This window comes from Chelonia mydas, chromosome 5 (assembly GCF_015237465.2).
Source record: "Chelonia mydas isolate rCheMyd1 chromosome 5, rCheMyd1.pri.v2, whole genome shotgun sequence".
Taxonomy (NCBI): Eukaryota; Metazoa; Chordata; order Testudines; family Cheloniidae; genus Chelonia; species Chelonia mydas.
The window spans coordinates 36,965,711-36,980,189 of NC_051245.2; the positions used below are offsets into that span (position 1 = coordinate 36,965,711).

General features: G+C 41.4%; 1 protein-coding gene across 3 annotated transcripts in view; it reads right to left on the reverse strand.

Moving 5' to 3' along the window:
* PDE4D (phosphodiesterase 4D) overlaps positions 1-14,479 on the reverse strand; it is a 1,166,661-nt gene that overhangs the window by 481,817 nt on the left and 670,365 nt on the right. Inside the window, exon 1 of one of the 3 annotated variants that reach the window (XM_043547760.1) lies at positions 170-1,389. The exons of the other annotated variants lie outside the window; for them this stretch is intronic. Within the exon in view, the coding sequence (XP_043403695.1) occupies positions 170-216 (47 nt within the window). The 5' untranslated portion in view covers positions 217-1,389. Of the gene's footprint in view, positions 1-169; positions 1,390-14,479 lie in introns of those variants that run through there. 3 annotated transcript variants of the gene reach the window in all.

Below are 14,479 nucleotides of genomic sequence, written 5' to 3' on the forward strand. Positions count from 1 at the left end.
CTAAACTTGTATTACATCACCACTACCATCTCTGTAAGATTTTCATTTTACAACAGGTCAATCCTCACTTGCCATTAACAATGGAAAAGTCAGCATCTGACACTTGCCATAGTATTTTGCAAACAAGCATTCTGAGTTTAACAATCTGTAGTGTGTATCGATTACTCACCATATCCATGAATGCCTCCTAAAGGGGAAATTATTCACATGCATCATGTTCACAGATCTTCCTGCATTAGTATTTTCCTTGTCAGATAGCTTTTTCTGTGATGGTATTCATAGATGCATTCCAAAACAACTGCATGAGTAGTTAACACCAAGCGTTATTGCAAAAATTATTGTATTCCACAAAAATAAAAATATCCAAGATCTGAGGAAAGACTTTTCATAGGGTTTTCTAGGTACATTTCCATCCATTTATGTCAAACTGGTTAGTTAAAAAACATGAAAGTATATGGTATATGGTAACTGCGTATCCTAAGTGAAGGCAAAGGTTCCCCTTGATACAATCCAAATGGTTTTGGTGTAAATTAAAGCATCTTCATATGAAACATTTTGAACAGTTGGAAAAGGTTAGTCAAACGATAGTTTCTGGTCATCCATGCTAAATCAGTACTTAGGGGAAAATGAATAATTGCGGATTCCTTTGCCATAGGGTCCTTTAGAAATGAATATTGCTTTTTCTTCTTTCTTAGACACATATTCATCAGTGATCACTTTAATGGAGTTTTCCTTTCTTGTAAGCCCTGTACAAAGACTGGTGGTTAAAAACCCATGTACATCCAAAGCAAACTTCTCTGAATTTTGATTCTCAGGATTTATTTCTTCATCTAAGAAAGACGGAAGGAAGTGTGCTTTTTCTGCTCCATAGGACCGGACTACAATTAGATACTAACATGAATATAATGGTTCTGTCATGATCAAATTCATTTTGACGTCTAACCCCATAAGGCTGTCTGTCTTTTAAGTAAAATGACTACGCTATTGATTCTTTCACTGCATAACCTAGTTCTAATTTGATGTTATACTTTATATAAAAAACATGTGCATGCATTCAGATTTTGCCACAAAAAAGGAAAGCTTTAAGTCCTACATTATCTAAGAATTCCTTCTCTCCCAATTCAGCAAACAGTAGTTATTACTCCTGAGGCTCTGACAACATCCTTGGGAAGGTTCTTAAGATCAAGCCATACAGACCATGTATATATTAAAATAGTGCAGGCAGCATGCTCTTAATTTCTTTCTCTTGACAAGAATTGCCAACATACCCTCTGAAATCCTTGGATCCTTTCATACTATGTCTTTGCTCTCCTGTTCAGTAGCCGCTCAGGACACTTGCAGACTCTGTGGCACTATTACTCTGCAGCAGAATCTGCTCCGGGCTGCAGTGAATGCTGCCTGACAGAGGATGTGCTAGCGTCAAGGGGGCCCTTTAGGTGGGTTCTCTGGCACAGTATATCCTCCTGTGCTTTTTTCAGCAGACAGACAGAGAGAAAGTAGGAGAGGGGTGTTTGTGGGGGAGAGGCAGGGGGACAAAACAAAAAGAAAAACAAAACCTTTCTTTAAAAGACCCTATTTCTCTTAGTAACTACAATAAAACAAAATTTAAAAATAATTAAACATGTAAATGTTAAATAAAGAAAACATATACCTAGGACAAAATATTGTACTGTATTTTTATTTGATGTCTAAAAGATGACAGACTTATTTTTCATTTACGTTTTCATGTGCCTAGACCATAGTGCATTTCTTCTTTCTTTTTTTAAAAAAACATGGTTTATGCTGCCCTATGACTCTTAAACTTCAAATAACCACTTGCCCTTTTGGACAGGAAATCCTATACTATGAAAGCCAGCTACACCTTCAAAGGCATCAACACATGCCATAAAACTGCTTATTTGATTAGGGAGTGGTCTGACTAGGGAGTGCTGTGATAAGACATTGTACTGCACATTTTTATGTCTTCTATTTCCTTAAGATTGTTTCTCCTGCTGTCACAGCTCCATTCAACAATACCCCAAATTAGCCCTAGCACTGTTGATGCCATTTTGGAACAAGAATAAAATAATAAACTATCTGAGTCCAATAGTGTATTGGCAATGAAATAGTATTTAAATTCAATAATAAGAATGGCCTTACTATTTGCATACAGACAGCAAAATATTCATGTACCTGTTTTAATTACTGTATTTCAAAGACTTATGGCACAAGATACAGTACATCTCAGAATTTAAAAGAGCTCTGGCAACCTTCTGTCCTGCTACACTATGCGGGGGGGGGGGGGGAGGGGGGGAGGTGTTTTCAATAAAATGCAACCATCAGAATTTGAAATTTTTTTAAAGATTGAGAACACTACATAATTTTATTACTTATCAGTAGCAAGTCAGAATGAGAAACAAAATGAATAAGCACATTTAATGAAGGTAAATAATTCAAATTAACTTTTTAATGGCTTGGTAAAACCATACTCTCTTACGTAATGGGACTTCATAATATGTAAAAAGCATGTGCCCTATACCCCCTGTTGGGGCTTATTGCAAAATACATTAAAATATAATATAAACAAATACTGTGAAACTATATAGAGGCACGATTCATTTCATTATTCAGCAATATTGCCTTTAGTCTCTCCAATTCCCTACTCCTTTGACTGACAACATACAAGCAACATATTAAGAGTACAAATTTTGTCAGATGCTTTCTTTCTCTTTGTTTTTGTTGTTTGTCTCTTAAATTTTTGTCTCTTAAATATGTATGTCTCTTAAATTTCCCCAAATCATTCCCCCATTCCCCCATCTAAGAGCCCCAGCTACTCTGCTCTGCTATTGCTGCTCATCCCACAATGAGAGTTCCCTTCCCTTTATGAAAGGAGCAGGGACCCCCTGATATCTAAATCATAGAATCATAGAATATCAGGGTTCGAAGGGACCTGAGGAGGTCATCTAGTCCAACCCCCTGCTCAAAGCAGGACCGATCCCCAATTAAATCATCCCAGCCAGGGCTTTGTCAAGCCTGACCTTAAAAACTTCTAAGGAAGGAGATTCCACCACCTCCCGAGGTAACCCATTCCAGTGTTTCACCACCCTCCTAGTGAAAAAGTTTTTCCTAATATCCAACCTAAATCTCCCCCACTGCAACTTGAGACTATTACTCCTTGTCCTGTCAACGATCACGTCCCTCGATCTGTTGGGAATGCCCCTACTTATACATCCCAAAATGCCATTGGCCTTCTTGGCAACAAGGGCACACTGTTGACTCATATCCAGCTTCTCGTCCACTGTAACCCCTAGGTCCTTTTCTGCAGAACTGCTGCCGAGCCATTCGGTCCCTAGTCTGTAGCGGTGCATGGGATTCTTCCGTCCTAAGTGCAGGACTCTGCACTTGTCCTTGTTGAACCTCATCAGATTTCTTTTGGTCCAATCCTCCAATTTGTCTAGGTCCCTCTGTATCCTATCCCGACCCTCCAGCATATCTACCTCTCCTCCCAGTTTAGTGTCATCTGCAAACTTGCTGAGGGTGCAATCCACCCCATCCTCCAGATCATTTATGAAGATATTGAACAAAACCAGCCCCAGGACCGACCCTTGGGGCACTCCACTTGATACCGGCTGCCAACTAGACACGGAGCCATTGATCACTACCTGTTGAGCCCGACAATCTAGCCAGCTTTCTATCCACCTTATAGTCCATTCATCCAGCCCATACTTCTTTAACTTGCTGGCAAGAATACTGTGTCCAATCTTCCACTTCTTGTAAGCTTCTTTTTTGTATTTAAGATCAGCAAGGATTTCACTGTTAAGCCCAGCTGGTCGCCTGCCATATTTACTATTCTTTCTACACATCGGGATGGTTTGTCCCTGTAACCTCAATAAGGATTCTTTAAAATACAGCCAGCTCTCCTGCACTCCTTTCCCCCTCATATTATTCTCCCAGGAGTTCTTGCCCATCAGTTCCCTGAGGGAGTCAAAGTCTGCTTTTCTGAAGTCCAGGGTCCGTATTCTGCTGCTTTCCAGCAGTTGTCCAGTTAAAAAAAATGCATTAACCCTTGTAGATGTCAACAAAGGCCCTAAAATCTCTAAAGGGGTGCTCTCTTTCCCTCCCTTCCTTCCCGCCTCCTCCAGCTGCATTTGTGCTTACAGTGGCCAGAGGAAGTCCCTGCCTCCCATCTGTTTTGGCCTTGCCTCCAGCACTCTGGCAGTAGCGTTTTTCTCCCATGTAATGTGAGGCTGTTAGGGGGAAATCAATAACATTATAATAGTAATATATAATAAAAATCGTACAAGTAATTGAGAATAAAACTACACCAAATTGATATAGAACTGTCTGGAATATGCAAAATAAAGGATAAAACTCATCAAAAACTCTATGATTCTAGAATAATAGAATCATAAAAATGTAGGCCTGGAAGGGACCTCAACAGGTCACCTAGTCCAGTCTCCTGCACAGAGACAGGACTAAGTATTATCTAGACCATCTCTGACAGGTGTTTGTGTAACATGTTCCTAAAAACCTCCAATGATGGAGGTTCCACAACTTCCCTCATTAATTTGTTCTAATGCTTAACTAGCATTACAGTTAGGAATTTTTTCCTAATGTCTTACCTAAATCTGCCTTGCTGCAATCGAAGCCCATTACTTCTTGGCCTGTCCTCTGTGGATAAGAACAACAATTTCTCACCTTCCTCTTTATAACAACCTTTTAGATACTTGAAGACTTGTATGACCCCCCTCAGTCATCTCCTCTCCAGACTAGACAAATCAATTTTTTTCAATCTTTCCTTGTAGGTTTTCTTGTTTTCTAGAACTTTACTCATTTTTGTTGCTCTCCTCTGGACTGTCTCTACTTTGTTCACATCTTTCCTGAAGTGTGGTTTCCAAAACTGAACACAGTACTCCAGTTGAGGCCTTATCAATGATGAGTAGAGAGGAAGAATTATTTCTCGTGTTTTGCTTACAAAATGATGTTCGTTTTTTTTTTTTTTTTTTTGCAACAGTATTACATTGACGACTCATATTTAGTTTGTGATCCACGATAACCCCCAGGTGCTCTCGGAAAAGAGAGAAATCAAATTTTTTAAGGTAAGAAACTACGCAGAAACCCACCTTACCAGCTATTTGTGCAAATGAAACTAGGAGTATTTTACTTGATTCACAAAGAAAACTGGAATAACTGGACTAATTAGTACAATTTTGCCAGTATGGATACACTGAAAGCACAAACGAAAAATTTACAGTTAACTACAAGAATTATAATCAGATAGACATCCTCACTAGAATGCAGACATCTTCATCTCACATACATACTCAATTTGTTATGGTCATGAAGCCCTTTCAAACAATGTGGAAAAGGAAACCAACTGCTTAAATATTTGTTTTCATTCATCAACAGAAGTATGAAAACTGCTAACCATCTATTGATGAGAAGTAGGGATATGACAATTCCCTCATTTGGAATGGATCTGAACAAAAATTCACCTATAATGTAAGTGTTCAGATGCATTCAATTCTCCCTCAAAAATACAAAGATAAAAAAACCCTGCCTAATATAGTTAGAATTATGTTCCACTATCTACAGCAGAAATACAGTAATTAAAAATATATATTGGCTAAGCCATATAAAAAAAGTAAATACAAGAGCTGGGGGGGAAATCTTCAACAAGTATTCATTCATTTAAAAATGAATTTGCTTCAGCCATGCTTAAATTCCTTCCTTCTTCACTTTGTGCAAAACATTCAAGTCAGTGAACTTTATTTGTGTGAATTCTTGCAGAAAGCAAATCATAGGTTTGCATGCTTCAAGCTCATAGAAATTACCTTATTTTGTGGCCTAACTAGAAAAAAAAACCACTTTTTCTAAAATTCCTTAATACGACTTATCTGCATTATTTCCCTGAGATGTTCAAGTCTCATTGGCTTCACCAAGCTCCCCTCCTGATTATAATAGTTATGCCCATTTATCCAGAGTACAAAAACAACACCATATAATTCACATGACAAACTAACTACTACGGTTTGATCCACTAATATTAAGTACTCATAGTGAATAGTTTGAGTTCAACCCAAGAGAAGAAAAAGCTGGTTGGCTCTTGCACTCTTCCCCACATTGCTGTATCCTCTTGCCTTTTCAAATTGGTTGAGGTCCAGTGGATTCTTTCAAGTTCCTCACATGATTGTGGAGGCATAGTTGTGGTACAGAAGTCTACAATTTAGAAGTCTAATATTAAAAATAAATAGGAATTTTGTGTAGTTTGTCACAACTTGAGGCTGGAGAAGTTATGGTCTTCCATTCCCATATTAGTCTTTTCAGAGGAGCTGATTTGTGGCTGATCTTACCCTCAGGGGCTGCTCATTTGTGCTGAGGATAATTATCTGTAGGCACTTGGTTTACTGACCTGCAGCTTCCTGTACACTCTTAGTGTATCTTTTACATCCCCATACCCTGTACAACTGAGTCAGAGGGATTGGTGGAAGGAGGTGGCGGATGGGGGGGGGGGGGGAGTTTAATGTCTCCCTCAAAAAGAAACCAAATATCCTTCTCCCCCTCCTTAAAAAAAGTACACTCTGATACGACAAATCTGTGGTGCTGCTTGGAAAAAACTAGTCCTATCCAGCACCCTGGCTCCCTGGTCTGGTCAACATTGATCCAGTCCCAGGTCCATCTCTCCTTTTTGATGTGAGTGGTAATTCCATATAAGATCAGACCTTCTGCACTCTAAGGGATTTAGCTACATCTCTTCATTTTCTCTTTGTGACACCCTCCCCCCAACTCCCATTCCATAGGTGTCTCTGGTCCTAAGTGGGAAAAAGGAGGAGCAATCATTAGCAGTAATGCCACTGTGAAGGAGAGCAAGAGATTACATTTAGTCTAGTTACATTGTTTGGTATAGACTTTAACATTTTCAAATGGAGATTAATTTTTTGGGTCCGTCTAGTAAGTCAATTTGCCTCTCATGCCCTAGCTTCCCTATTTGTTATTGAAAGCAGACCTCACGCTGTGTGTAAGGCATCATGTTTTTCAAGCAGTTACCAATTAACATGAGACTGACATTGTACTGGCTCTTTGGATTCATACCTAGTCGAGAGTCACAAATTCCCAAATAACGACATTGCCATAATCTTAGCAAAATAAATATGAATATTATTCATCATCACTGAATCTCCCATAAACAGTTTGATAGACTTTATTTTAAGAAACCAAAATGACCCTTCTCAGAGTCGTAAAGCAGAAGTGGTAAGACTACTTATACTGTAAACAACTGAAGCCAGGTCAGATATATTTCCAGCAAATAACCATGATCTTTTCTTTTATACAATTACCTCCTGCTAGTTTTGTTGTTGTTGTTTTATTTCAAACCAAAGTAATAGTTCAGACTATTTTATTCTTGAATAATATATTAGTCATTTGTACTTACAAAAGTTGCATAAAACAATTTACTCCAGTATAATATTGAGACATTAGATAGTTCGGTGTAATATAATATTATCCTTTTTCTGTAGGAGGAAACATAAGTAAATTAAACCTTTGCCTAAGATGGTACCAAATGATTTTCACTTGAATACACTGTCCTATTCATAAGAAACCCACTGATAAACGGTGTAATTTTCAGAAAATCAGGCCCACAGTGACTGTTTCAATACAGTCATATAAAAGACCAGTGTTCCATTTCAAGTCCATTCTTGTTTCTGGACCAGAAGGGAATGTTGCAAAGACAGCACACTCAGCCTATATGGATGGGTTAATGTAATATTAATTAGGAGCACTGACAGGTTCCACATAGAGTTCTATCTAGTCCTGTTCAACCAAAAGACTGACAGCTGTGGGACAGGATTTCAAAGGTGGTAGTGGGGTGTTAAGGAACTAAATGTAAGCATCTTCAAGAAATGCAGACTATCCCTCTGGGCAAACAGTTTGAAATACTGGGGATTGGGAAACAACTTTCACATGAAATATACTTTGAAAATTTTGTAAACTGGAAACTCAGCAATACCTGTTCATTGACATGAGCAACAACCTCCTTACAGTGTTATAGAAAGAAGCTGACATATCCCATTTATGGTTTATTGGGGGACATTAATAAAAACAGGTTTTCCCAGATTTGGGAACAATTATGCAAAAAGTGGTATTATCCTTGCCAGTGTTTCATTCTCTGCTAATTCATATATTGGCCTACTAAAGATAGCTTTTATCCACACTGGAGCCAGCATATACAGTACTGAATATTGTTATACTTTGAAAAGGAATATGAAAATACATGAAGTGAGAAATTCAATGAGAAGGGAAATGATGGCATTTAGAAGAGGACTCTTCCCCTGACAATTATTCTTGTATCCTGAATAGCATACAGAACTACTCCTGGGGGAATTCTGCAGCAAAAAAATTTCTGCAACAAAAAATTAAAAATTCTGCGCACAATATTTTCAAATTCTGCATATTTTATTTCTCAAAATAACACAATATAATCACACTGGTTTCAATTATTTTTGTTGATTTATTTCAAAATACCTGTCAGCAAGTATGTCTGTAACAACACAGACAATAAAAAAGATTCAGGAAATGTTTTTTGAAAAATGGATTCCTTACTAGGCATATTAATACAGAACTCTGAGTAATGATTCATTTAAACTACAATACAGAAATGTATTTTGCACACCCTTCAGAAACAGTGCAAAGGCTTGGGGGAGTTAAGGGTTACAGAGGAGCTGATGGGGAGGGAAGTAATTGCTGGGAAGAAGCCTGGGTGTGAACTGGGAGGGTTGTTGGGTATGGGTGGGGAAAGTATGGAACAGGGTGTCTTTTGGGGAGCGCGAGGGGACTGTTAGGGAGCTTCCCGCATGCAGACCCTGGCTGATAGCAGCCTCTTCCATTCAATCAGGCACATCTGCCCTTGTCCCCATGTGTCCCTGCACCCTGTGGCCTGATCTTAGATTATGTATTAATTATACTGATTACTTAAGAATCCCCAGTTATCACTTTGAGGGTTGCCAGGTTCTTGGCCCAAGATCAGGCCTACTATTATTTAAATTATTATATAGTTGGGAACCCTGATGTGCACAGTTGCAACACTCACAATATAGGAACCTTTTATATTTACAAATATAGTTTATTAATACATTTAGCACAGTCACAAACAACCCAACTTAGTAAGATGGATAGAAATACTACAGAATGTACATCTATATATTCACACCATCCCTTGTAGAACAACCTGAAATGCTAGCCATCATCTTCCTCATCACCATCACCTTCCCCATCATCACCAGTGGCCGTCATTCTGGCACCTCCCAAGGACTACATCTCTCTCTCCTACTGCCCCTAAGGTGGGATGCCACTTTTATAATTTGTTATGCTGACACCGTTATGTTTGATGCATATTCAGTAGGGGATTTTTCCTTTCTCCTTATTTGTATTTCCTCACCTTACTAATGTTGGTGTGTCTTTTTCCTATAGGGTTAGTATCTCAATGATCTCAACTTATTATATACGTCAATTCATTACCATGGCCCTTTTGTGGTTAGATATCACATTTGTTATATCTGTCCTAACTTGTTATTTCGGTTGTTTCCAAGTTCTATGTTGCGATGTATCTGTTAAGTTTAAAAGGGTATGAACTTAGGAAAGCCCCTATGCCAACCTGCTTTAACACATCCTCTATGTTAAAGGTCACAGTCATACATGGACCTTATGCTTTAGCTCCATTTATCTAGGTGAAAGGTCCCAGACATATGTATGCTAACTTTGCCTTTGCTCACTATACAGGATTTGGCCAGCAGGTCCCTTATGTTACAGCTAAAATATACCCTAATATAAACCTATTATAATAAAATAATCAAACCTATAAGAAAATAAGAAACTTATAAGAAAAGATATATATAAGGTTTATATTAGGGTATATTTTGGCTGTAACATAATAGGTTTACATTCGGGTATATTTCTTATAAGTTTCTATATATAAGCAAGCAAGCAGGCTAGCCTTAAATGTATCTCACGTACCTGGTATGTACATCAGTTCATTGCCAGGACACTTCTGTGGTTGAATTATTTACCTATGGTCAGAACTCCCCCTTAAACTCTATTTTCAGTTCCCCAAATACTTGGGGTTTTCCATTGGGCCGTTTATCTGTTCAAAGTTCATAGCTCTCAACTATGCTAACTTGCTGAAGCTAATGTCTTACAGGATACAGGCCTGTAGGTTTATTGCATTACTGGTGAATATAATGCAAAGCAGTAAATATAATGAAGGCAAGTTGGCCACTGGGCTACAGTCGAAGTGAATATAATAAAGGCATATTAGTCCACTGGGCTACAACCCCATGTCCATGTGTCCCTCCACCCCCACTCAGACACCCACTCCCCCAATCTCCATGTTGCCCAGCACCCCCTGGCCATGTCCCCATGTGTCTCTGTGCCCCCACTCAGCCACCCCCTTTCCCTATGTGGCCCTGCACCCCCTCCACTATCACCATGTGGCCCTGCATCTCCCTCCCCACCATGGCCCTGCACCTCCACTCCCATTCAATCCCTGCCCCAGTCTGTCCTCCCTATAACTAAGGCTGCGAGTCTTTCACAGAGGTCACAGAAGTCATGGATTCTGTGACTTTCTGGTACCTCTGTGACTTCTGCAGCAGCTAGTGTGGCTGACCCCAGGGCTGCCCGAGCTGCTAGGCACTGGCTGCTGCTCGGGCAACCCCAGGCTGTCCCAGAGCAGCAGTCAGGGAGCAGGAGCGGTGCCCCGTCCAGAACAGCAACAGTGGTGGGGCCCCAGAGTGCTGCCACCCTGCTTGGAGAAGCAGCAGTGGGGACCCTGGGCTGCACCCCTCCCCAGGGTCAGCAATAAGAGTGGGGCCCTTGGGCACCCCCCGAGGGAGTGCCCCCCCTCAGCACCTAAGATTTAGTTAGGGGTATTTTTAATAAAAGTCAAGTAGAGGTCATGGGCTGTGACTTTTTGTTTATTGCCTGTGACCTGTCCATGACTTTTACTAAAAATACCAGTGACTAAATTGCAGCTTTATCTATGAGTCCCTGTCTGACCCCTCAGCAGCCCCACGCTGTCTGTCTTCCCATAGTCCCTGCCTCATGACCTGGCCCGACAGGCGCTGTGAAAAAGGCAGGCTCTCTCTCTTCCCTAGCTGGCCTGGAGAGGCTGCTCTGTTCTATCATCACAGTGCCCTCTGGTGGGCAAAAGGCAGAACTGCAGCAACTTTCCAGCCAGTTATTTTCTGTTGGGGCTGGTGCTAGTGCTAGTGCTCTGTTCTAGTGCCACAGTGCCCTCTGGTGGGATAAAGGTGAAACTGCAGCAACTTTCCTGCAGAAGATTTTTTTTTGCACAAAAAAATAAAAATATGCACAGATCATTAATTATGCACACGTTCAGTAGTGCAAATTTTCCCTAGTCTAAATAACTGACCACTTCATGTTACTGTGAAATGACATAGATCAGTGATATGAATATTGACTACTATGAAAGTACTACCTACATGCCTCCAGCTTTCACCCTGACCACACCACACGATCCATCGTCTACAGCCAAGCTCTGCGATACAACCGCATTTGCTCCAACCCCTCAGACAGAGACAAACACCTACAAGATCTCTATCAAGCATTCTTACAACTACAATACCCACCTGCGGAAGTGAAGAAACAGATTGATAGAGCCAGAAGAGTTCCCAGAAGTCACCTACTACAGGACAGGCCTAACAAAGAAAATAACAGAACGCCACTAGCCGTCACCTTCAGCCCCCAACTAAAACCCCTCCAACGCATTATTAAGGATCTACAACCTATCCTGAAGGATGACCCAACACTCTCACAAATCCTGGGAGAAAGGCCAGTCCTTGCCTACAGACAGCCCCCCAACCTGAAGCGAATACTCACCAACAACCACATACCACACAACAGAACCACTAGCCCAGGAACCTATCCTTGCAACAAAGCCCGTTGCCAACTGTGCCCACATATCTATTCAGGGGACACCATCACAGGGCCTAACAACATCAGCCACACTATCAGAGGCTCGTTCACCTGCACATCCACCAATGTGATATATGCCATCATGTGCCAGCAATGCCCCTCTGCCATGTACATTGGTCAAACTGGACAGTCTCTACGTAAAAGAATAAATGGACACAAATCAGATGTCAAGAATTATAACATTCATAAACCAGTCGGAGAACACTTCAATCTCTCTGGTCACGCAATCACAGACATGAGGGTCGCTATCTTAAAGCAAAAAAACTTCAAATCCAGACTCCAGCGAGAAACTGCTGAATTGGAATTCATTTGCAAATTGGATACTATTAATTTGGGCTTGAATAGAGACTGGGAGTGGCTAAGTCATTATGCAAGGTAGCCTGTCTCCCATTGTTTTTTTTCCTGCAAACCCCCCCCCCAAGACGTTCTGGTTAAACTTGGATTATTGCTGTACACATTGTAAGATGAGCTGTTGCCAGCAGGAGAATGAGTTTGTGTGTGTGGTTTTTGGAAGGGGGGGGTGTGGGGGGGTTGTGAGAAAACCTGGATTAGTGCTGGAGGTGACCCACCTTGATTATCATGCGCATTATAAAGAGGGGTTTCAAAGGGGGATGGGCTGTTGCCAGCAGGAGAGTGAGTTTGTATGTGTGGGGGGGGAAAGGGTGAGAAAACCTGGATTTGTGCTGGAAATGGCTCCACCTGATGATCACTTTAGATAAGCTGTTGCCAGCGGGGGAGTGGGGTGGGAGGAAGTTTTGTTTCATGGTCTGTGTGTATATAATGTCTTCTGCAGTTTCCACGATATGCTATGCATCCGATGAAGTGAGCTGTAGCTCACGAAAGCTCATGCTCAAATAAACTGGTTAGTCTCTAAGGTGCCACAAGTACTCCTTTTCTTTTTATGAAAGTGGGGAGACCGAGGTAGACTAAATTTAGGTATGGGTCAAGTGTGAAGTCCAGCAGGAATCAGTTTGCCAATATGGATGAAAGTCACCTTCTGTTATGATGGGGTTCTCATTATGCATGCAAGCCCTTTCCCACTAGCCACCCATTCTCTTCACAAACTCAAAACATCAAGCCACTCATCTCAGTTACCAAAATCACCTGAAAACTCCCATAGTACTAAGTGTCCTAACCTACCCAGATGCCAAATCTTCCCACTCACAAACATTCTATAAATAGAGAATCCTACCAAATTCCAAAAACAGTTCCCATCCTCCCCCTGAGAAAATCAAATGCCCAATGACTTGATTCTCTGTTTCTTCATTACATATATACTCTGATGATTTTGGGGATTCTGTCTGTACCACTTCTGAATTGTAGATGATTTTAAGAAATTGTATCATGGAAAGCCTATAAGTATGTGGGTAGACCAGAAGTTAGCGGGATTGTGTCAAGTCACTCCCAGGCCAGAGAAAAAGGTGAGTGATTGGCACTCAGTGATAGTCTATTCAAAGTAAAAACACCTTGGGACAACGGGTTTGCTCTAGTGGAGATAAGATACTTCTTCTTCTTGTCTGAAGGGAGGGAAGTTTGGAAGTAATGGAAAGTTACCAGGAGCAGAACTAAAGCAGTTGGTGAGCCCTGCCGGAGTCTATAAATGTATTCTGGTACGTAGTGAACTGACACCACCAGTCAAATTTGACCCCACCACAATGTTCCCTTCAAGCCACGTGCACACAGGACTGTGCAGCAGTTACTACTTCATGTACCTGGGTCCTGCTCTGCCTGCTATCCTGCTGGAACCCATAGCAATTCATCTTTCCACCAGGGAAGACTTAAGTCAGTGAGATAGGTTGGGGGTTGCAGGCATGGGGCACCTGTTCTGCCTGCTGGGCCATCCTTCTGGGCCCTGCACAAATCCTCCACCCAACTCCTCAACTCCCCACTTTACCTGGTAGCTCTCAGTCTTTCCTTCTCATCCCAGACCCCCAGATAGGCTGTTGGTCTATGGGTGTTTTGCCCTGTCCTTGATCTCTGCCTGCTGTATACACCCCTGTACCTGACCCAGCCACCCAGCTAAATCAGCTCAGCTGGGCACCAGCTCAGTCTAGGGCTCAAGGCTAGAATAGACAGGCACTCAGCACACTGGTGGATGATACACAGATTCACAGGCTCTGATAACCTTCAGCCTTACATTTCAGCTTGTTCCACAGTGGGATGTCAGGCAGCCAGCTTCACAACTTTTGGATGGAGCTCTGGGAGAGGGGTGTGTTTAAGTACCAGGGAGTTTGAAAGGTCAGTGCTGTGCCCAGTGGCACTAAGCAGCTGGACAGTGGGTTTCAGAGGTGGGTGCCAGATGGAAGGTCTGCACCCTGAGAGAGTGCCTATAGACCCTGAGATTGGGGGCCATGGATGGACTCTGTTCAGGCTCCAGAAGCTTAACAAACCCCAGGGGAGCCAGAGAAGAGAGGCCTGGATTCCCCTCAAAGCAGTCTTAGTGGGCAGCCAGGAATGAGTGCTCACTACAATTTGTTACAGAATCCTCCCTTTCTTTACTACAGTTACACTC